This window comes from Schistocerca americana, chromosome 8 (assembly GCF_021461395.2).
Source record: "Schistocerca americana isolate TAMUIC-IGC-003095 chromosome 8, iqSchAmer2.1, whole genome shotgun sequence".
Classification (NCBI taxonomy): domain Eukaryota; kingdom Metazoa; phylum Arthropoda; class Insecta; order Orthoptera; family Acrididae; genus Schistocerca; species Schistocerca americana.
The window spans coordinates 506,464,297-506,489,077 of NC_060126.1; the positions used below are offsets into that span (position 1 = coordinate 506,464,297).

Below are 24,781 nucleotides of genomic sequence, written 5' to 3' on the forward strand. Positions count from 1 at the left end.
CGCAAATATTTATAACAAAAACAGTTTGCCATCATATGGTGATGGTTAAAAATGCGGAGAGCACGTCTCCACACACGAATTGTGTCGTAGCACACCTCAGTCCAGCTAGGGGCTGGGACACAGCACAGTAAAGATGAAGTGTGAGGAATGGAATGTTCTGCAGCAACAAGGATAACGTTTGTAAGCCATTCTACACAGTCATCACAACTGGGGAAATGTTGTTTGGCGATCACACGAGTATGTGTCGGAGAGGACGGACCACTCGAGATGACAGGAGAACTGGGCAGTGCAGAACGAGGGATCCAAGTGGGAACAGGTGTGCGTCGAGTATGGAAAGGACGTTGGGGCTCTAGTGTTAAGTCAGATGAGATTGAGTTGATTGAAAAGGTCAGCCAAAAGCGCACAAGCAGACAGGTTCTGGAAGAGCCCCAGAGGGGACAATGTGTGTTAAAGTCACCGAGCAGCAAAAGGGGGTGAGGGAGTTGACCATTAAATTGGAGGAAGTCTCCCCTGATGACACTGAATGACAGAAGGATATATAGACGTTACAAAGAGCAGAAAAAAAATGCAGACTGCAACAGCTTGCAGCCCAGTGTTCAGTACAATGGTTTGACTATGTGCATCATCCCAGATAAGCAGCATGACACCCTAATGAGATGGAATGCTGTCCTTGGGGGGAAAGTCAAAGCAGACTGGAAAGAACTGTGAGAGGTCAAAGCAGTCATGACAATGCAATTTTGTTTCCCGGAGGCAGAAAACAACTGGACGCTGCGATTCCAAGAGCACCCGTAATTGTTGGATCTAATGCCACGAACATTCCATCGGAGGAGATTCATGACAGAGAAAGGGGAGGGGGGCAAAAATAAAGGGTTGTCACCTCGATGGCTGCTGAGTGCCAGCCCTCGAAGACTCATGACATCTACAGAGGCAACCGCATTCTCACTTGGTTGGCCTGTGGACTCCAGTGCATAAAAACAGTTGGCAGTGCACACTGGTAAAATGGAGGTCAGCCAGGTGAAGCTATAATGCAGCGACACATTGTAGAGTATCTCAGATTTAGTGAAGGAGAAGACCGTTTCTCTTTGTTTGATATCTTGGAGCCTTTGTGGTTGCCAATTGAAGACTCAAATGTTTGTTGGCTGGAAGAATATAAAAGTTTTCACGGGAGTATTCCTTCTGTCCTTTCTGACCTTCTGGTTGTGTAGCAGGTGATTTCACCACCGGAGGCAAAGATTTGGTGGATCGTTGCACAGCTGGATGAGAAGGAGACGGGGATGCTGTAATGACACTGAATGATTTTACAACCGTGGTGCTGAATTTGAGGTCACAAGTCTACTTGGCCCTGCCCTTTGTGGAGCAAGTGCCAGGTGGTAAAATGCAGCACTTTTGACTGACCAGTAACTTGCGAATAACAGAGTAGGGCACTTCACCAGATCTAATGAAAGGCCCGCTTATCACGATACGTGGCACAATAACAGGAGCGTAGACAGGCGGCATGGAACACAAAAGGTGCTACAAACAGCTGGGGACCCACGGTAACCAAGCACAAACTCACCACAGAGTTGCGAGCCCTCTGAGGGGCTGGTTTTGTGATAAGAACTTCGGCTACTGATCAGGTGTTTATACTACTAAAGCCTCTTTCACATGAGTGACTTCCTTGTCTCAATTGATTACTTGTGGCAAGTGGGTGTACTGCAGCACCCCTGGCATTTTGTGTGTGTGTACCCTGTCTCACATGTCCTGAGTGGATATTTTTGTTGACATGTCAGCGTCAAAACTGCACATGTTGGGAGAGACGTTTTCTATGCAGTTTGCCAGATGAAATTGAAATTATGACGAACCAAAGAATCAAAGTATTGTAACAGATTGTAACAATAACCAATGATAACAGAATTTATTGAGAACCAATGCTAAATTCTTAGTGGATGTGCTTGACTAAGGTTGTATATTAAGTTCTTCATACTTGTGAGAGCTGAAAGAATAGGAAACATATCATCCAAACAAATCAAAACATCCACATTTATTTATTCAAGGAAATATGGACTCCTATTTAAAAACACGTCACAAAATATTTAGATGGCTGTATATAGCATCTTTCTACTTTATCCATTGTATATTGTTTTCTTTCCAAGTGCCAAGCAACATCAAAAATTATTTCTCTATTTCTCTTGTGAGTCTGGCCTCGGCAGCCAGAGACTAAGGGTACGTGTGTGTGTGAGTTGCGTTTGCGTCCGCGTGCGTGCGTGCGTGTGTGTGTGTGTGTGTGTGTGTGTGTGTGTGTGTGTGTGTGTGTTGTCTAATTTCAATGAAGGCTTTTTGGCCACAAGCTTACTTATTTGACAGTCTTTTCTTGTGCCTATCTCTGGCTCAACATCTCTGCTATAAGGTACAGAACAAATGATGTTGTTGTTGTTGTGGTCTTCAGTTCTGAGACTGGTTTGATGCAGCTCTCCATGCTACTCTATCCTGTGCAAGCTGCTTCATCTCCCAGTACCTACAGCAACCTACATCCTTCTGAAGCTGTTTAGTGTATTCATCTCTCGGTCTCCCTCTACGATTTTTACCCTCCACACTGCCCTCCAATACTAAATGGGTGATCCCTTGATGCCTCAGAACATGCCCTACCAACCGACCCCTTCTTCTAGTCAAGTTGTGCCACAAACTTCTCTTCTCCCCAATCCTATTCAATACCTCCTCATTAGTTATATGATCTACCCATCTAATCTTCAGCATTCTTCTGTAGCACCACATTTCAAAAGTTTCTATTCACTTCTTGTCCAAACTAGTTATCATCCATGTTTCACTTTCATACATAGCTACGCTCCATACAAATACTTTCAGAAACAACTTCCTGACACTTAAATCTATACTCGATGTTAACAAATTTCTCTTCTTCAGAAATGCTTTCCTTGCCATTGCCAGTCTACATTTTATATCCTCTCTACTTCGACCATCATCTGTTATTTTGCTCCCCAAATAGCAAAACTCATCTGCTACTGTAAGTGTCTCATTCCTAATCTAATTCCCTCAGCATCACCTGATTTAATTTGATTACATTCCTTTATCCTCGTTTTGGTTTTGTTGGCATTCATCTTACATGCTCATTTCAAGACACTGTCCATTCTGTTCAACTGCTCTTCCAAGCCCTTTGCTGTCTCTGACAGAATTACAATGTCATCGGCAAACCTCAAAGTTTTTATTTCTTCTCCATGGATTTTAATACCTACTCCGAATTTTTCTTTTGTTTCCTTCACTGCATGCTCAAGATACAGATTGAACAACATCGGGGAGAGGCTACAACCCTGTCTCACTCCCTTCCCAACCACTGCTTCGCTTTCATGCCCCTCGATTCTTATAACTGCCCTCTGGTTTCTGTACAAATTGTAAATAGCCTTTCACTCCATGTATTTTACCCCTGCCACCTTTAGAATTTGAAAGAGAGTATTCCAGTCAACACTGTCAAAAGCTTTCTCTAAGTCTACAAATGCTAGAAACATAGGTTTGCCTTTCCTTAACCTTTCTTCTAAGATAAGTCGTAGTGTCAGTATTGCCTCACGTGTTCCAATATTTCTACGGAATCCAAACTGATCTTCCCCGAGGTCAGCTTCTACCAGTTTTTCCATTTGTCTGTAGAGAATACGCGTTAGTATTTTGCATCTGTGACTTATTAAACTGATTGGTCAGTAATTTTCACATCTGTCAGCACCTGCCTTTTTTGGGATTGGAATTATTATATTCTTCTTGAAGTCTGAGGGTATTTCACCTGTCTCATACATCTTGCTCACCAGATGGTAGAGTTTTGTCAGGACTGGCTCTCCCAAGGACGTCAGTAGTTCTAATGGAATGTTGTCTACTCCCGGGGCCTTGTTTCGACTCAGGTCTTTCAGTGCTCTGTCAAACTCTTCACGCAGTATCAGATCTCCCATTTCATCTTCATCTACATCCTCTTCCATTTCCATAATATTGTCCTCAAGTACATTGCACTTGTATAGACCCTCTATATACTCCCTCCACCTTTCTGCTTTCCCTTCTTTGCTTAGAACTGGGTTTCCATCTGAGCTCTTGATATTCATACAAGTGATTCTCTTTTCTCCAAAGGTCTCTTTAATTTTCCTATAGGCAGTATCTATCTTACCCCTAGTGAGATAAGCCTCTACATCCTTACTTTTGTCCTCTAGCCATCCCTGCTTAGCCATTTTGCACTTCCTGTCGATCTCATTTTTGAGAAGTTTGTATTCCTTTTTGCCTGCTTCATTTACTGTGTTTTTATATTTTCTCCTTTCATCAATTAAATTCAATATTTCTTCTGTTACCCAAGGATTTCTACTAGCCCTCGTCTTTTTACCTACTAGGTCCTTTGCTGTCTTCACTATTTCATCTCTCAAAGCTACCCATTCTTCTTCTACTGTATTTCTTTCCCTCATTCCTGTCAATTGTTCCCTTATGCTCTCCCTGAAACTCTGTACAACCTCTGGTTTAGTCAGTTTATCCAGGTCCCATCTCCTTAAATTCCCACATTTTTGCAGTTTCTTCAGTTTCAGTTCATAACCAATAGATTGTGGTCAGAGTCCACATCTGATCCTGGAAATGTCTTACAATTTAAAACCTGGTTCCTAAATCTCTGTCTTACCATTACATAATCTATCTGAAACCTGTCAGTATCTCCAGGCTTCTTCCATGTATACAACCTTCTTTTATGATTCTTGAACCAAGTGTTAGCTATGATTAAGTTGTGCTCTGTGCAAAATTCTACCAGGCGGCTTCCTCTTTCATTTCTTAGCCCCAATCCATATTCACCTACTACGTTTCCTTCTCTCCCTTTTCCCACTACCGAATTCCAGTCACCCATGACTATTAAATTTTCGTCTCCCTTCACTATCTGAATAATTTCTTTTATTTCCTCATACGTTTCTTCAATTTCTTCATCATCTGCAGAGCTAGTTGGCATGCAGAACAAATATCCTTTTCATATATTGTCATTTTCCCACCCTGGATTTTTCATTGTTTTATTTCTCTTGTTTAACAGATCTAATCTTTTCACTGCTGAATCAATTTTACTAAAAAACCTATTTACCTATTTTCTTTCTTGTTTGTGTACAGTGTAAGCCTTTTTTTTGTCCATGTATTGTAAAACTTCAACACCTTTTTACATTCCAGTATTTCCTATCTCTTGTGGAAGAACACCAATAGGAAAAAACATACTTTGCAACTTTGCAACCATTGCCATGTCACAACAACAAAGCAAACAAAATAAAGATTAAGAAAATATAAAATCACAAAATCCATTAGTGTACAAGGAGTGAGCATGGCAAGGATAAGTTGACTTCCTGTGTTAGCAGACAATGCCACAGTGGCTTGTTTCTGCATGTGCAGTCTTCAGCATACTCAAAATCCTAAAACTACATACTCACAAAGCCAATTGATCACTGACATCACCATCCTACATGTGGTTACATGTTAATTTACTTGCAAGCATGTGACTTGCACTTATAACAAGTAGTTGCTTATGTAAAAATGGGCTTTACTTCTCAATAATTCTTCTAGTTGTCCTCAATGATTCTAGGTCAATGTAGAATTTTTTGAGATAAAATATTTTGCCATAAACTGGCCATTCTCCTATTTTGGACCACTAAAGTGAGGAAAGTCAGATAAATGTATTGGCAGAGATTTGAATTGCCTTCTTTTTGATGGTAATATTGTACATTCTGCTACAGTGGACGCAAAGTTAAATAAATAAAAGAAAAACTTAACATAAAGAAACACTCAAAAATGGAGGATGGAATGTAACAATACAATGAAAACGATAATTGCCACTCACGGTATGGGGGGGGGGGGGGGGGTCAAGGAGGAGGCTGGTGGATGGGGGTCAAGGAGGAGGCTGGTGGATGGGGGTCAAGGAGGAGGCTGGTGGATGGGGGTCAAGGAGGAGGCTGGTGGAGGGGGGTCAAGGAGGAGGCTGGTGGAGGGGGGTCAAGGAGGAGGCTGGTGGAGGGGGGTCAAGGAGGAGGCTGGTGGAGGGGGGTCAAGGAGGAGGCTGGTGGAGGGGGGTCAAGGAGGAGGCTGGTGGAGGGGGGTCAAGGAGGAGGCTGGTGGAGGGGGGTCAAGGAGGAGGCTGGTGGAGGGGGGTCAAGGAGGAGGCTGGTGGAGGGGGGTCAAAGAGGAGGCTGGTGGAGGGGGGTCAAAGAGGAGGCTGGTGGAGGGGGGTCAAAGAGGAGGCTGGTGGAGGGGGGTCAAAGAGGAGGCTGGGGGGGTTAAGGGGGAGGGGGTCAAGGAGGAGGCTGGGGGAGGGGGGTCAAGGAGGAGGCTGGGGGAGGGGGGCCAAGGAGGAGGCTGGGGGAGGGGGGCCAAGGAGGAGGCTGGGGGAGGGGGGCCAAGGAGGAGGCTGGGGGAGGGGGGCCAAGGAGGAGGCTGGGGGAGGGGGGTCAAGGAGGAGGCTGGGGGAGGGGGGTCAAGGAGGAGGCTGGGGGAGGGGGGTCAAGGAGGAGGCTGGGGGAGGGGGGTCAAGGAGGAGGCTGGGGGAGGGGGGTCAAGGAGGAGGCTGGGGGAGGGGGGTCAAGGAGGAGGCTGGGGGAGGGGGGTCAAGGAGGAGGCTGGGGGAGGGGGGTCAAGGAGGAGGCTGGGGGAGGGGGGTCAAGGAGGAGGCTGGGGGAGGGGGGTCAAGGAGGAGGCTGGGGGAGGGGGGTCAAGGAGGAGGCTGGGGGAGGGGGGTCAAGGAGGAGGCTGGGGGAGGGGGGTCAAGGAGGAGGCTGGGGGAGGGGGGTCAAGGAGGAGGCTGGGGGAGGGGGGTCAAGGAGGAGGCTGGGGGAGGGGGGTCAAGGAGGAGGCTGGGGGAGGGGGGTCAAGGAGGAGGCTGGGGGAGGGGGGTCAAGGAGGAGGCTGGGGGAGGGGGGTCAAGGAGGAGGCTGGGGGAGGGGGGTCAAGGAGGAGGCTGGGGGAGGGGGGTCAAGGAGGAGGCTAGGGGAGGGGGGTCAAGGAGGAGGCTAGGGGAGGGGGGTCAAGGAGGAGGCTAGGGGAGGGGGGTCAAGGAGGAGGCTAGGGGAGGGGGGTTAAGGAGGAGGCTAGGGGAGGGGGGTTAAGGAGGAGGCTAGGGGAGGGGGGTTAAGGAGGAGGCTAGGGGAGGGGGGTTAAGGAGGAGGCTGGGGGAGGGGGGTTAAGGAGGAGGCTGGGGGAGGGGGGTTAAGGAGGAGGCTGGGGGAGGGGGGTTAAGGAGGAGGCTGGGGGGAGGGCAGTTAAGGAGGAGGCTGGGGGGAGGGCAGTTAAGGAGGAGGCTGGGGGGAGGGCAGTTAAGGAGGAGGCTAGGGGGGAGGGCAGTTAAGGAGGAGGCTAGGGGAGAGGGGTTAAGGAGGAGGCTAGGGGAGAGGGGTTAAGGAGGAGGCTGGGGAAGGAGGGTTAAGGAGGAGGCTGGGGGAGGAGGGTTAAGGAGGAGGCTGGGGGAGGAGGGTTAAGGAGGAGGCTGGGGGAGGAGGGTTAAGGAGGAGGCTGGGGGAGGAGGGTTAAGGAGGAGGCTGGGGGAGGAGGGTTAAGGAGGAGGCTGGGGGAGGAGGGTTAAGGAGGAGGCTGGAGGAGGGGGTTAAGGAGGAGGCTGGGGAGGGGGAGTATAGCAGGATAGAGGTGGGGGATGGTAAAGCACTGCTGGGAACATACAGGGACATGGTGGAGAGTGGGGCAGATAGGTGGAGTTGGGAGGTTAGATGGTGGGCAGGGGAGAGAGGGGGGTTAGCAGAAAAGGAGAGAATTAAAGAGACTGGTGCACTGGTGGAATAGAGGGCTGTGTAGTGCTGGAATAGGAACAGGGAAGGGGCTAGATGGTTAAGGAGAATGATCAACGAAGGTTGAGAGCAGGAGGGTTACGGGAATATCGGATATATTCCAGGGAGAGTTCCCACTTGCACAATTCAGAAAACTGGACCACCCTGTTGTTGAGCACACCACCCAACACGATGTCCTTCATTTCAGTGAGTGCTTCACAGCCCGTGCCATATGGATCCTTCCCACCAATACCAGATTTTCTGAATTGAACACGTGGGAACTCTCCCTGCAATATATCCCATGTTCCCATAACCCTCCTGGCTTCCACTTCCATTAGTCTTTGTCCTGACCCTCTAGCCCCTTCCCTGTTCCCAACCCAGCACTACGCAGTCCTCTAGTGTACCAACGCACCCGCAGTTCTTTTCTACCCTCCTTTTCCGCTACCCTCCCCCCCCCCCCTCCCCCAACCATCTGTCTAACCTCCTGACCGCACCTAGCTGCCTTACCCTCTCTCCACCTTGTCCCTGGACACTCCCAGCAGCACTTTGCCGTCCCCCATCCCTACCTTGCTACCCCTCCCCCTCTCCACTCCAGCCTCCTCTGTACTCCCATCTGGTTGCATCTCCCACTATGCCCTGCTGCTTGCAATTTGGCTCCAGCTGCCAGATACTGTGGTCATGTGTGTACGTGTATGTTGTCTATTTTTGACAAGAGCCTTCTTGGCTGAAAGCTAATTGTGTGACAGTCTTTGTGGTGTGCCTTTCTGCGACTCAGCATCTCCTCTCTCTGGTGAGTAGCAACTATCCCTTCATTATATTGTTTCAAAACATAACAGAGCAAGTCTGAAAGTAGACCTGAAACATCACTCCAGTTAAGACTAAAATAAGGTATAATCAATGCACCGAAAAAAAGTTGTACACATTAACAATGAAATCACAGAACCAACAGAGTAGTTTCTGTATTTGAGGCTGTCATTGACGACCGAAAAGATAGCAAAATAAATTAAAAGAAGAATAATAATAGCCTGCCATACTTTTGGTAAACTAGCAAAGGAGACATGGTTATTGGGAATTCTTAAGAATGACAGAAAAACAAATAAATTAATCTACTCTGGGTGCAGCCTGAGCAGAAGATGTAATTGAGTCTGTAACGTAAATGCAAAGAAGATGGATTGGACGTCTAATTGAGACAATGGACTGCCACAGGACATGTAGCCAAGTAAAAGGATGGGAAACAGATTAAGAATATCCTTTGCTCGATCTTACAAGATAAGGAAAGAGGAAGACAATGATATAACATAAGGCGTGTTGGTGGTGGTGACGATCATGACACAGGTATCGAATAAAATTAGCCCATAGTACTCTTAACACAAGACAGTAACTAATTTTACTAAGGCAATTCTAATTGTTTTATTCTGATATTTGTGAATATTGTCTCTTGCCCTAATTTTCACACACATTCAGAATAAATACCAACACTGGACAGTTTCACCCCAAGTTATTAATCACAAGTGCTATATACACATTTATCAGTGAATTTCAAATATTATCTGCTATTTGTAAAAAAGTTTTAGGTGTAACTTCAGAAACATTTTAAAGTGTGTCATACTTCCACAATTTTTCAAGTAGCAAAAAATTATCTAAATGTTATTCAAAAACATACACTTTACAGTAGAAATAAATAATTGTGTCTGACATACTGTGAACTTTCATAGCCATTTCTTCCAATCACAGGAATCGAAACAGCAATCTAAAGGTGGGCCAATTTATCTGTTTCTCACCTGTAGTGTGGTTTATTTCCAGTCCCATCACAAAGACTATAACTGTCAACATTTTTCAGTTTGCAATAGAACTGCACTAAATCCTTTATTTTTCTTGCTCCGAGTCCAAGTTGTCCAATGTAACAATGCATCATTTCTTTCAAATCACTCTCTGATGTAAGTTCATCTACAAAGAATTCTGTGAACCTACAAAGAAAAAAATTAATGTTTTATTTGCAACAGAGTCCACAGCCATAATACACTTATTGAATGAAATTAGTTTCCTGCATTTGTGTTAAACCCATTAAATACATATGTTCTGGGTTGTAGTCATACAATTTTATGCTCAGTGTGTGGACAGTTGAGCTCAAGAGCCGCTATATTTGGTTCAGTATGAACAGTAATATGCAGTCAAGCCATTTACTAGTGTGAAGGAGCATCAGACTGACAAACAAGTCGAGGATGGACGCTACACGGACAGGTTTGTACTGCCGGGTATCACGGCTACAGTTCTTTAGCCCAGCAAACCAAATATCACATACGTAATTATGTGACTGTAACCCAAAATGTGTGTTTAATTGGCTAAAGATTTTGCTTGAAAATTGCTACAAAACCAGAATGCTGTAGTGTGCAAAATAAAATTAAAATGGATGTAAAAAAAAAAACAGCCAATGTAGGAAATTAATTTCTTTAACAGAAAAGAAGTCAGTAATCATTGTAAAAGAAAAATAAATAAAGTGACCAGTTTGCCGAATTTAACTTCGATATCGCTTTCTGAAGCTTTGCACAAACTGACAATGTCCATAGCACTGAGAGACGAAGCATTGGGCAGAGGCATACACCTCTGACCGTGGCCTAAGGCCCATAAAAGAAAAATCACTAACAACAAAAACTGGATGTTAAAGCCTGAATTGTGCGATAACATTTTCCACTACCATTCATAAAACACTGACTCACTCACGCAGATACATGTCGAGACAATATGTCCCAAAAATGCCTAAGAAAAACTTTTAACAACAGGGAGCCGGGCACGCTTGTCCTGTTTAAAACCGGCAGCTCAATTGGCAAACGTTATGACAGTCGAACGATCGTGTTTGACACTCGAGGAGGCTGTGCTGAGCTGTGTGAACTTTGCAGCTCAGTCAACAGGTGGCAGGAGAGGGAGAGAGGGGGAGGGGGATGAGGAGAGAGGAGGAGGGGGAGAGTGGGAGGGGGAGGGGGAGAGTGGGAGGGGGAGGGGGAGAGTGGGAGGGGGAGGGGGAGAGTGGTAGGGGGAGGGGGAGAGTGGGAGGGGGGAGAGTGGGAGGGGGGAGAGTGGGAGGGGGGAGAGTGGGAGGGGGGAGAGTGGGAGGGGGGAGAGTGCGAGGGGGGAGAGTGCGAGGGGGGAGAGTGCGAGGGGGGAGAGTGCGAGGGGGGAGAGTGCGAGGGGGGAGAGTGCGAGGGGGGAGAGTGCGAGGGGGGAGAGTGCGAGGGGGGAGAGTGCGAGGGGGGAGAGTGCGAGGGGGGAGAGTGCGAGGGGGGAGAGTGCGAGGGGGGAGAGTGCGAGGGGGGAGAGTGCGAGGGGGGAGAGTGCGAGGGGGGAGAGTGCGAGGGGGGAGAGTGCGAGGGGGGAGAGTGCGAGGGGGGAGAGTGCGAGGGGGGAGAGTGCGAGGGGGGAGAGTGCGAGGGGGGAGAGTGCGAGGGGGGAGAGTGCGAGGGGGGAGAGTGCGAGGGGGGAGAGTGCGAGGGGGGAGAGTGCGAGGGGGGAGAGTGCGAGGGGGGAGAGTGCGAGGGGGGAGAGTGCGAGGGGGGAGAGTGCGAGGGGGGAGAGTGCGAGGGGGGAGAGTGCGAGGGGGGAGAGTGCGAGGGGGGAGAGTGCGAGGGGGGAGAGTGCGAGGGGGGAGAGTGCGAGGGGGGAGAGTGCGAGGGGGGAGAGTGCGAGGGGGGAGAGTGCGAGGGGGGAGAGTGCGAGGGGGGAGAGTGCGAGGGGGGAGAGTGCGAGGGGGGAGAGTGCGAGGGGGGAGAGTGCGAGGGGGGAGAGTGCGAGGGGGGAGAGTGCGAGGGGGGAGAGTGCGAGGGGGGAGAGTGCGAGGGGGGAGAGTGCGAGGGGGGAGAGTGCGAGGGGGGAGAGTGCGAGGGGGGAGAGTGCGAGGGGGGAGAGTGCGAGGGGGGAGAGTGCGAGGGGGGAGAGTGCGAGGGGGGAGAGTGCGAGGGGGGAGAGTGCGAGGGGGGAGAGTGCGAGGGGGGAGAGTGCGAGGGGGGAGAGTGCGAGGGGGGAGAGTGCGAGGGGGGAGAGTGCGAGGGGGGAGAGTGCGAGGGGGGAGAGTGCGAGGGGGGAGAGTGCGAGGGGGGAGAGTGCGAGGGGGGAGAGTGCGAGGGGGGAGAGTGCGAGGGGGGAGAGTGCGAGGGGGGAGAGTGCGAGGGGGGAGAGTGCGAGGGGGGAGAGTGCGAGGGGGGAGAGTGCGAGGGGGGAGAGTGCGAGGGGGGAGAGTGCGAGGGGGGAGAGTGCGAGGGGGGAGAGTGCGAGGGGGGAGAGTGCGAGGGGGGAGAGTGCGAGGGGGGAGAGTGCGAGGGGGGAGAGTGCGAGGGGGGAGAGTGCGAGGGGGGAGAGTGCGAGGGGGGAGAGTGCGAGGGGGGAGAGTGCGAGGGGGGAGAGTGCGAGGGGGGAGAGTGCGAGGGGGGAGAGTGCGAGGGGGGAGAGTGCGAGGGGGGAGAGTGCGAGGGGGGAGAGTGCGAGGGGGGAGAGTGCGAGGGGGGAGAGTGCGAGGGGGGAGAGTGCGAGGGGGGAGAGTGCGAGGGGGGAGAGTGCGAGGGGGAGAGTGCGAGGGGGGAGAGTGCGAGGGGGGAGAGTGCGAGGGGGAGAGTGCGAGGGGGAGAGTGCGAGGGGGAGAGTGCGAGGGGGAGGGGGAGAGTGCGAGGGGGAGGGGGAGAGTGAGAGGGGGAGGGGGAGAGTGAGAGGGGGAGGGGGAGAGTGAGAGGGGGAGGGGGAGAGTGAGAGTGGGAGGGGGAGAGGGAGAGTGGGAGGGGGAGAGGGAGAGTGGGAGGGGGAGAGGGAGAGTGGGAGGGGGAGAGGGAGAGTGGGAGGGGGGAGAGGGAGAGTGGGAGGGGGGAGAGGGAGAGTGGGAGGGGGGAGGGGGGAGAGTGGGAGGGGGGAGAGGGAGAGTGGGAGGGGGGAGGGGGGAGAGTGGGAGGGGGGAGGGGGAGAGTGGGAGGGGGGAGGGGGGAGAGTGGGAGGGGGGAGAGTGGGAGGGGGGAGAGTGGGAGGGGGGAGAGTGGGAGGGGGGAGAGTGGGAGGGGGGAGAGTGGGAGGGGGGAGAGTGGGAGGGGGGAGAGTGGGAGGGGGGAGAGTGGGAGGGGGGAGAGTGGGAGGGGGGAGAGTGCGAGGGGGGAGAGTGCGAGGGGGGAGAGTGCGAGGGGGAGAGTGCGAGGGGGAGAGTGCGAGGGGGAGAGTGCGAGGAGGAGAGGGGGAGGAGGAGAGGGGGAGGAGGAGAGGGGGAGGAGGAGAGGGGGAGGAGGAGAGGGGGAGGAGGAGAGGGGGAGGAGGAGAGGGGGAGGAGGAGAGGGGGAGGAGGAGAGGGGGAGGAGGAGAGGGGGAGGAGGAGAGGGGGAGGAGGAGAGGGGGAGAAGGAGAGGGGGAGGAGGAGAGGGGGAGGAGGAGAGGGGGAGCAGGCTAGGGGGAGGGGGAGGAGGAGAGGGGGAGCAGGCTAGGGGGAGGGGGAGGAGGAGAGGGGGAGCAGGCTAGGGGGAGGGGGAGGAGTAGAGGGGGAGCAGGCTAGGGGGAGGGGGAGGAGAGGGAGAGGGGGAGGAGAGGGAGAGGGGGAGGAGAGGGGGAGGAGAGGGAGAGGGGGAGGAGAGGGAGAGGGGGAGGAGAGGGAGAGGGGGAGGAGAGGGAGAGGGGGAGGAGAGGGAGAGGGGGAGGAGAGGGAGAGGGGGAGGATAGGGAGAGGGGGAGGATAGGGAGAGGGGGAGGATAGGGAGAGGGGGAGGATAGGGAGAGGGGGAGGATAGGGAGAGGGGGAGGATAGGGAGAGGGGGAGGATAGGGAGAGGGGGAGGATAGGGAGAGGGGGAGGATAGGGAGAGGGGGAGGATAGGGAGAGGGGGAGGATAGGGAGAGGGGGAGGATAGGGAGAGGGGGAGGAGAGGGAGAGGATAGGGAGAGGGGGAGGAGAGGGAGAGGGGGAGGATAGGGAGAGGGGGAGGATAGGGAGAGGGGGAGGAGAGGGAGAGGGGGAGGAGAGGGAGAGGGGGAGGAGAGGGAGAGGGGGAGGAGAGGGAGAGGGGGAGGAGAGGGAGAGGGGGAGGAGAGGGAGAGGGGGAGGAGAGGGAGAGGGGGAGGAGAGGGAGAGGGGGAGGAGAGGGAGAGGGGGAGGAGAGGGAGAGGGGGAGGAGAGGGAGAGGGGGAGGAGAGGGAGAGGGGGAGGAGAGGGAGATGGGGAGGAGAGGGAGATGGGGAGGAGAGGGAGAGGGGGAGGAGAGGGAGAGGGGGAGGAGAGGGAGAGGGGGAGGAGAGGGAGAGGGGGAGGAGAGGGAGATGGGGAGGAGAGGGAGAGGGGGAGGAGAGGGAGAGGGGGAGGAGAGGGAGAGGGGGAGGAGAGGGAGAGGGGGAGGAGAGGGAGAGGAGAGGGAGAGGGGGAGGAGAGGGAGAGGGGGAGGAGAGGGAGAGGGGGAGGAGAGGGAGAGGGGGAGGAGGAGAGGGGGAGGAGGACGGGGGGAGGAGGAGGAGATGGGGAGGAGGAGGAGATGGGGAGGAGGAGAGGGGGAGGAGGAGGAGATGGAGAGGAGGAGAGGGAGAGTGGGAGGAGGAGAGGAGAGGGAGAGTGGGAGGAGGAGAGGAGAGGGAGAGGGGGAGGAGGAGAGGAGAGGGAGAGGGGGAGGAGGAGAGGAGAGGGGGAGAGGGGAGGAGATGATAGGACAGAGGGAGTGAAAACTGTTGGGCGGAGGGTGTGGGGACAGTATGTTACTGTAGGTAGAGGCCAGGATAACTAAGGGAGCAGACAATGTGTTATACAGATAACTCACTTTCTGCGCAGTTCAGAAAAGCAGGTGGTGGGAGGCAGGACACAGATGGGTTGGGTAGTTGTGACGAAGCAAGCTGGGATATTTTTCTTCCCCTCTTGTTTTGCCATCTGCCTTACTTAAATTCGTTTTTTTTTTTTTTCATTTTTGAACTAATTACCATTAACAAATGTGAATGTAATCTGTATTGTCACAATACAGAAAGATTGGCCCTCAGTTTTAAAATAAATAACACCAGATCTAATTTTGTTCTTAGTTTTAGGTATATAATTCTATTGTTGACATGTAAACAAATATAAACTCTGTAATAATTGTAAACATTTGGAAGACAAAATGATAGTATTCTTAAAGTATCTATTTGGGTCTAGTCTAAAACATGTTAACAAAACCAGCCATTAATTAATTACAAAGTAATTAACAGTTTTGTCCAAAGTATTGTTTAAGTGCTTATATTTGTTAATTTCATGATTTAAACAAATAATTCAGCTTAACCCTTCCAGTAGAAGAAACTGTTAAAAAGAACCAATTTTTCAATGTATTCGGTTAATTTAATGAGTTAAGTTTTAATTGTAATTTTGGTAAATTAAACTTCAAACAAAGTGTAGTTACAGTACCTATTATTGTGTTAATATATATGGGCTCAGTTTTTGCTCACAAGACCGTCAGTTCACGGCTGAGTTTCAGACGAGGAATCTGTGCTGCTTAGAACAACAACAATGCATCAACTTAACAGTGAAATAAGTGTTACACCAATACGCCTTGTGTTAAAACACTGACAGTGTCTGCTCCATACGTAAATTTCTATTCTGTTCAAATGGTTCAAATGGCTCTGAGTACTATGAGACTTAACATCTGTGGTCATCAGTCCCCTAGAACTTAGAACTACTTAAACCTAACTAACCTAAGGATATCACACACATCCATGCCCGAGGCAGGATTCGAACCTGCGACCGTAGCAGTCGCGCGGTTCCGGACTGAGAGCCTAGAACCGCTAGACCACCGCGTTCTATTCTGTGAACTGCGAACTTTGTGGTTATGTTTTTACTGCTCGCAGATGTTCAATACTAAACTATTGTAGCAGTATGTGGAGGTTTGCCTGCACACTATTAATGAGGCTTATCGAAAGTTAAACAATAGTGCACTGGCCATATAACTGTGTATTATTAGGGGGTTGTGAACAGTGAAATTAAAGTACTGTGAAATGCAACTATGACCCTGTTGGCTACCTTACTTACAGTAATCAGTGTCAGAATCCGTAACCCATTTTTCAGCCAGTCTAGAAATGCAGTACGATGACACCAAGGACATCAAACAAATGAATAAATAAAGCAGGCAGAACCGCTACATAGTGAAGCAGCTACTGGAATCAAGAGTGTTATGTTCAGCCACAAGTTGTGCCACAGGGTGGTCTACTTTGTCCTTGGCCACAGATTAGTGGCGGTCTTTCATCCTGGTGGACAGCTGGTTGGTAGTCATATCAATACAAAAAAACTGTGCAACAATTGCAGCAGAGCTGGTAAATGACATGGCTGCTTTCACATGTGGCCCGGCCCCTGATGGGGTAGGACAGGACAGGAATAGGAAGTGCTGGGTGGGTGGATTGGGCAGGTTTTGCACCTGGGTCTTCCACAGGGATATGATCCTTGTGGCAAGGGGTTCAGATTGGGAGTGCAATAGGAATGGACTAGGATGTTGTGGAGATTGGGTGGGCAACAGAACACCACTTTTGGAGTGGTGGGAAGTATCTCTGATAGGATGTCCCTCATTTCAGGGCACGACGATAGGTAATCAAAGCCCTGGCGAAAGAGTGGTTCAGTTGTTCCAGTCCGGGATGGTACTAGGTGACAAAGGGGATAATACGCTGTGGCTTGTTTCTGGAGGTGGTGGGAGGATTGGAGTTGTGGGGGGAAATGGTATGGGAGTGGGATAGTGCCTGTCTGACAAGGCCTCTGTGAGAACATCGGCATACAGAGCAAGAGAGTTCTTGTCAGTGCACATATCTCGACCCTATGGGAGTGATTTTTTGTGTGAAACAGATGACCGCCACTAAAACACAGGTACAGTTGGTGGTTGGTGGTTTAATGTGGGCAGAGGTGTGTATAGAACCATCAGGGAGGAGATGGCCAACGTCTCTGAAGATGACACACTGGTTTGAGGACTACCAGGTGAAGTGGATGGAAGAAAAGGTGTTGAGGTTGTGAAGGAATGAAGATACTGTGTCTTGGCCCTGAGTACAGATCATGAGGATATCCATCAATGGACCTGAATCAGACTAGGGATTTGGTGTTTGGGAGGCTAGGAAGATTTCCTCTAAACAGCCCATAAACGTGTTGGCACACGAGGCTGCCATGCAGGTGCCCACGGCTGTGCTGTGTGTTTGTTTCTATCTGTCTCCTTTCCAAGGAAAAGTAGTTGTGTTTTAGGATACAGTTAGTAAGATGCATGAGGAAGGAGGTTGTGGGTCTGGAGTCTGAAGGACATTGGAGAAGGTAGTGTTCAACAGCATGGGCATGAGGGATGTTGGTTTCTTGGGAGGTGGCATCAACAGTGATGAGGATGGTTAGGTGGGAGGAGGATGGTTAGGTGGGAGGAGGATGGTTAGGTGGGAGGAGGATGGTTAGGTGGGAGGAGGATGGTTAGGTGGGAGGAGGATGGTTAGGTGGGAGGAGGATGGTTAGGTGGGAGGAGGATGGTTAGGTGGGAGGAGGATGGTTAGGTGGGAGGAGGATGGTTAGGTGGGAGGAGGATGGTTAGGTGGGAGGAGGATGGTTAGGTGGGAGGAGGATGGGGGTGGGTATGAGGATCATGGCTGGATGGTGGTATGAACTGAGAGAGTCAGAGATCGATGTTGGTATTAGGTTGGTTTTGCTTGGAGGGATTGACTACAGGAAGTACTTCCATTGCAGGGATTGCAAGAAGGAGAGTAGGCCTTTAACAAGTACAAAATGTTTAAATTTGAGTGTAGGGCAAAAGGGCTAAAGGTGATGCTTTTGGATAGGACTGAAATTTCTGTGGAACTGAGGTTTTTGTTGCCTAGGTTAACAACAGTGTTAAGGGAATGTTTCAGTTCTAGAATTAGTGCAGTGTTGGTAGGGAGTTTTGGGGATGTGGCAAGTTGAAAGGGTCAGCTAGGCACAGTTTAGGTGCTGTAAGGGGTGGCCAAGGAGGAACACTGCGGGTAGGATAGGGATAGAGGTTGGATACCAGTGCCCTGAGGCGGCAGTAGGATGTCAGCGATAGAACCGAGTATCACCCCAGACTTGAACAACTGACCCACATCCTTCACCAGGGCTTTGATTACCTGTCATGATGTCCTGAAATGAGGGACATCTAACCCAAAATACTTCCCACCCCTCCTGAAGGTGTGTTCTGCCCCCCCCCCCCCCACCATCACATCATCCCTAGCCACTCCCAATCCCAACCCCTTGCCACAAGCATCATATCGTTATGACAGACCCAGGTGAAAGACCAGCCCAATCCACCCACTCAGCACTTCCATTCCGGTCACAGGTCTATCCTATCACATCAGCGGTCGGCCAACCTGTGAAAGCAGCCATGTCATTTACCAGTTCTGCTGAAATCGCTGCACAGTTTTTTATGATGGTTATGACTACCAACCAGCTGTCCAATAAGATGAACGGCCACTGCCAAACTGTGGCCAAGAGCAAGAGATGACGCTGAACACAACATGCTTGTTTCAATTGCTGCTTCATTACTCAAACCATCTGAATCCTTCCCTCCACCACCAGCTTTTCTGATTTACACTTGGGATTTATCCATACAACACAGTCCCCTCTCCCGTTATTATCCCAGCCTCAACCTACGGGAACATAGTGTCCCCACACCCTCCACCCAGCAGTTTCCACCCCCTTTGTTCTATCATCTACTCCCCATTCTCACCTCCCACCCTTTATTTGCCGCCCACTACCAATGCATCTGCCCATTTTCCCTGATCCTCTCCTTTTTCGCTCCTTTTTCCCTGCCTCCCTGCCCCACAATCTCCTGATGCTGTGCCTGTATGCATTCTAGTCCCTGCACACTCCACCAGCCAGCATTCCTCTCTTCCCTCACCCATACAGTACCATCCCTTCCCCTGCCCTACCCCCTCCAGAATGATGCTTCCATCCCACATGATAGTTGCATTCTGGCCAAAGATGCCACAGTTGGCAGTCACTTGTGTGTGAGGTGTGCATGTTTGTGTGTATGAATGGTGTGTGTTTCTCTTTTGCTGATGAAGGCTGCAGCTGAAAGCTTCCTCTGAATTGTGCCTCTCTGTAATTTAAAATGTCATGTTTACGCTAAGTAGCAATCTATCTTTTCCTACATTGTTGATATTACTACCTGAAGTTTCCATTGTTTGAAAATTCCATTATATAATGTCTGTGTAGGCAGGTTGACACAGTATTTCAAATCTGGAATAGCATTTCTGGAACCCACACCAAACACAGCTAATCATCTGGCCTGATTCTATGATCAAGATCTGGTGGCACTTACACATCTTTTTAATTGTATTTCCTAAGCAGCTACTGAGGCAACAGTACAATAGATACTCATTCATGTTTGTTCTACACAAGGCTTAATTGATGGGATTAAAATAGCTTTCTCCCACAGCAAAATTGCCCTGTTGCTTGTATTTTTTATAACATTAGAGGAAGGTTCCTTAGTGTTCCCAACAAGGTATCACAACACGTGTTAAGGGATTTTGTTGTAACTTTGTGCCATGTCGTGCAGCCGAAAAAGCCAAAGCTAACTCACACAAAGAGAAGTTTCCATTTACTTCTCCACCCCCCCTCACAAGGTTCCCATTTATCATCATAACACTGATAATGTGGTTTATCTCCCTTCCTAATCCTTCTTACGACTTTCCGTACTTGTATTGATTTAATGGAATGGTTTATGGTATTCAGGAGTTGATGTTACATTCTCTTCTTCCTCTTCTTGGTAATCCTGACACATTTTTCCATCACTATATGAAAGGTTGCAAGCCTCTATGCAATAGGTTTGCTCTTTAGGTTTTGGAGAGCTACCTACTTGTCCATAATTGTGCAGTGTCATTCATCATTGCACCAGCAGGGGAAAGCCTGTCTTCTTAATCTGCATGAAAACTCTAAGGTAGATTGTAGAGCACGTAAGTAATATGATTCGCCAGCTCCTGGGTGCTGTCACTATGTTCTAGCACAGAAAAGTGTCTGTATAGCATCCAATTTGTCTTAATACAGCATCCAACTTGGTAGCTTTAATTAGCGCACTGCTACGTCTGGCATGTTTCCTCCATCTGGAGAAATAGTCTGCAAGAGTCAAAGTCCATTCTGAGAGAGAGGTGCCAAGGAACAAACCTACTGCTTTGTTGAAATGCATTCTCTGCTCTATGTTCAAAAACCACACTTTTTGCTGAGACTAACTACATAAATGGAATAAAAAAACGATTTAAAAAACATACATATACAAAAAGTCTATGCTAAAAGGTTGGTGCAAATTTAATTGTTTCCATTCTTTCTCAAATTTGGTTCATTCTTTTTATCTGATATGCAACAAATGCTCTAAAGTATCATAAAAATGTTTAACAAAAGTAACATTCAGGCCCTGAACAGGCCTTTTCTTCGAATGGTGATGCAACAATACTTCCTTTGTAAGAACAGCATTAATAGGCAGACAGCACAAATATCCACATTCAAACAGTGCAGTACCCACACAGCATAACTGGAAAGACAACTTTCATACAATTATAAGCTATACACAACAAATTGGAAATCTGAATACTTGTGATGAAACACACTGTCTGTTGTAATTATGATTCTTATAAATTATAATGATGCAATGTGCCTAACATACCATAAAATACTGCCATATTTAATAAAATATGGATAATGGGCAAATGAAGAAAGGAAAAATTAAGAGCATAGTAGCTCTAACCAATGTTAACATTAATGCAGGGTGTCCAGGCTAGAGGTACACGCATACTTATAATGAAAGACCTCGACATTTTACGTTGCTGGGTAAATATGCAAACGACAGAGACACTCTGTAAGACGCGATCCTCCTCATATCGTGAACAGCACTGAGTCATATAGCGCACGCGTACAAATATTTACTGTGCAGCAGGCAGACGTGCTTTTAACAGCCAACATTTGGATACCACAACGAAAGTTGCAGTGTGTGCTATCGTTAACAGAGTTAAAATCTGTAACAAATGTCCAGCGGTGGGCAAGAAGAGAATGGAAAATGGATCTTTCCACACACAAATCCACTTACCAGTGGGACAGAACTCTTTGAGAAATCGGAAGTTTGATTTCAAATGATGGAAAACATCCTAAAGCGCATGTGAATGAAGCGACCGAGGAATGGGTGTCCAAAGCATTCGCCAGAAGTCCACATAAAGCCATCTGACAAGTTAGTACAGAACTAGGAGTGCCCCATTCGACAGTGCATGACACTGTGCACAAACGTCTCTGGCTGCATGCTTACAAACTCCAACTTTTTCATCAAATTAAGCCTGAGGATCACCACAGGCAATGTGATTTTGTTGCCGAAATGTTACATCATTCCACATATGTAGTAGCAAAGTTAACAGACATAAATGTCAAACAGGGGGAAGTGAGGCTCCAGAATAAGTGATTCTGTACGAAATGGGCACACCGAAAGTTAATGTGTGGTTAGGATTTCATAAACATAGGATAACTGGTCCGTTTCTCACACCTATCTTCACATGTTGCCAAACTATGCAGTTCCACAGATGCCTCCCAACATCATTTTCCAGCACGATTGTGATACCACTATTAAAATTAAACAGAAACAACTTTTGGGTAGTGCACAAAATGAGAATGTCAAAGGCAGAGGGCAGCTATAAATAGTCCCAGGAGAACTGAAAAGCAGCAGGAAATAAGGGGAGCCCCAAATAACATGAAGTGATGAGAAAAACTGGTGACATGAGACTGACATTAATTTTAAAAAATATGAAGGGGTAATGGCACCCTCTGAATGAAATATATAGGAAAAAACACATAGATTGGAACACCATGAGAAACGCATGCTTGAATATAAATGCAAGAAATAATCCTGAGCTAATAACGAGCATCAAAACTGACAGGGATTAGTGAATACAGGGTTGTCATAGCGAGATTGAATATTGTAATCCCCAAATCCTCGAAAAATAAGTGAAAAATATACCTATTCAAAAAAGCAGATAAAAATTCACTTGGCACCTTCCTGAGAGACAATCTCCACTCATTCCAAATTAATGATATAAGTGTAGAGCAGATATGGCTTAAATTCAAAGAAATAGTATTGGCAGCAATTGGGAGATTTATACCAAATAAATTAACAAACAACGGAGCTAATCCTCCTTGGTACACAAAACATGTTAGAACACTGTTGCAGAAACAACAAAACAAACATGCCGAACTTAAACAGACGTAAAATCCCCAAGATTGGTGTTCTTTTACAGAAGCTCAAAATTTAGTGTGGACTTCAATGTGAGATGCTTATAACAGTTTCCACAATGAACCTTTGTCTTGAAACCTGGCAGAAAATCCAAAGAGATTCTGGTCGTATGTGAAGTAAGTTAGCAGCAAGAAACAATCATTGCCTTCTCTGTGTGATAGCAATGGAGATACTATCAAAGACAGTGCTGCCAAAGCAGAGTTACTAAACACAGCCTTCCGAAATGCCTTCACAAAAGACGAAGTAAATATTTCAGAATTTGAATCGAGAACAGCTGCCAACATGAGTAACGTAGAAGTAAATATCCTCGGAGTAGTGAAGCCACTTAAATCACTTAATAAAAGCAAGTCTTCTGGTCCAGACTGTATACCCATCAGGTTCCTTTCAGAGTATACTGATGCATTAGCTCCATAGTTAACAATCATATACAACCATTTGCTCGACGAAAGATCCATACCCAAAGACTGTAAAGTTGCACAGGTCACACCAATATTCAAGAAAGGTAGCAGGAGTAATCCACTAATTACAGGCCCATATCGTTAACATCGATAAGCAGCAGGATTTTGGAACATACATTGTGTTCAAACATTATGAATTACCTCAAAGAAAAAGATCTATCGACACACAGTCACCATGGGTTTAGAAAACATCGTTCCTGTGAAACACAACTAGCTCTTTATTCACATGAAGTGCTGAGTGCTATTGACAAGGGATTTCAGATCGATTCTGTATTCCTGGATTTCCGGAAGGCTTTTGACACTGTACCACACAAGCGGCTCATACTGAAATTGCATGCCTATGGAATATCGTCTCAGTTATATGACAGGATTTGTGATTTCCTGTCAGAGAGGTCACAGTTCGTAGTAATTGACAGAAAGTCATCGAGTAAAACAGAACTGATTTCTGGTGTTCCCCAAGGTAGAGTTATAGGCCTTTTGCTGTTCTTCATCTATATAAACGATTTGGGAGAATCTGAGCAGCCGTCTTCAGTTGTTTGCAAATGACGCTGTCGTTTATCGACTAATAAAGTCATCAGAAGATCAAAACAAATTGCAAAATGATTTAGGAAAGATATCTGAATGGTGCAAAACGTGGCAGTTGACCCTAAATAACAAAAAGTGTTAGGTCATCCACATGAGTGCTAAAAGCAACTATACAATTACAAACAACTTAAACTGGAAGGAAGGCTAACCAAAGACTTCGTTTTATTACCAGGACACTTAGAAAATGTCACAGACCTAGTAAGGAGACTGCCTACACTACGCTTGTCCGTCCTCTTTTAGAATACTGCTGCGCGGTGTGGGATTCTTACCAGATAGGCCTGACGGAGTACATCAAAAAAGTTCAAAGAAAGGCAGCACATTTTGTATTATCGCGAAATATGGGAGAGTGTGTGTCACAGAAATGATACAGGATTTGGGCTGGACATCATTAAAAGAAAGGTGCTTTTCGTTGTGACGGAATCTTCTCACGAAATTCCAATTGCCAACTTTCTCAGAATGTGAAAATATTTTATTGACACCGACCTACATAGGGAGGAACAATCACCACGATAAAATAAGGGAAATCAGAGCTCATACGTAAAGATATACGTGTTCATTCTTTCCGCGTGCTATACGAGATTGGAATAAGAGAGAATTGTGAAGGTGGTTCGATGAACACTGTTCCAGGCACTTAAATGTGATTTGTAGAGTATCCATATAGACATAGATGTAGATGTAGATGTAGATGTAGGTGCTAGCCAAGCCTGCAGGTGTTGCTGTTGGGTTTGACCATGGATGGCATATATTCAATGCCCTCAATACATTGCACGTGTCAGTCGTGGTCAGAACAATGTTCCGTTTAGTTGTGAGTACATTATGTCGAAGCAAAGCGAATGTGATTGTTGGTGCTCGTATGATGGGTACTTCCATGACCAAGGTAGCCAAAGTGTTTGGTGTTTCAAGAACACCGTACTGACGATTTATACTGCATACGGGGAAGTGGAAAATCATTGTCCACTAACTAACAATACAGGTGCAAGTGTATGTTGAGTGATCACAAAAGCTGGTCACTGAAGAGGACTGTGGCAAAAAATAAGAGGACGACAGCTGCAAAAGTCATTGCAGAACCGAATGTCGCACTCGTGAACCCTGCCAGCACCAGAACAACACAGAGGGAGTTCCATAAGCTGGAAATTGCAGGGCCAGCTGGAATTTCAAAACTCCAAGTTAGTGATGCAAATGCCATTACCACGAAAATGTGGTGCCAAAGCAATGAAATGTGGATGGTGTGGCAATGGAAGCATGTTATTTGGTAGAATGAGTCTTGTCTGACACTGTTTCCAACTTCTGGCTAAGTTTACGTCCCAAGAATGAAACATAGTGTGGGTTCAGTGATGACACGAGCAGTCATGTCACGGTATTCCATGTACCCCAAAGTTACTCTGCGAGCTTGCATTACTACCGTGGATTATACGAGCATTTTGGATGATTAGGTCCTTCCGAAGATATTATATTTGTTCTACCATGGTGATACTGTGTTCCAAGACACCCCTGTCCATGCAGTTGCATTGTCCAGGGCTGCTTGACAAACCGTCACATCTCCCTGCCACCACAGTCACCAGATCTCTACATTATAGAGCCGTTGTGGCCTACTTTGGAAAGAAGGACGTGTAGTTGCTATCGATCTCTATCATCATTACCTTTCCTGAGCTTGCCCCTATTCTGTGAGAAGAAAAAAACATACTGGACCTGTATTTATCCATTCTGAGATAACTAGGTGCTTTTTTGAATGCCAACAGTTTTCCTACACTGTATTACTGTGCTGTGTTTTAGTGTTTCCATATTTTTGACCA

General features: G+C 48.1%; 1 protein-coding gene across 1 annotated transcript in view; it reads right to left on the reverse strand.

Annotated features, from left to right (window-relative positions):
* LOC124545945 (midasin-like) overlaps positions 1-24,781 on the reverse strand; it is a 202,792-nt gene that overhangs the window by 126,188 nt on the left and 51,823 nt on the right. The window contains exon 15 of the mRNA XM_047124906.1: positions 9,530-9,715. Coding sequence (XP_046980862.1) covers positions 9,530-9,715 — 186 coding nt within the window. The remainder of the gene's footprint in view (positions 1-9,529; positions 9,716-24,781) is intronic.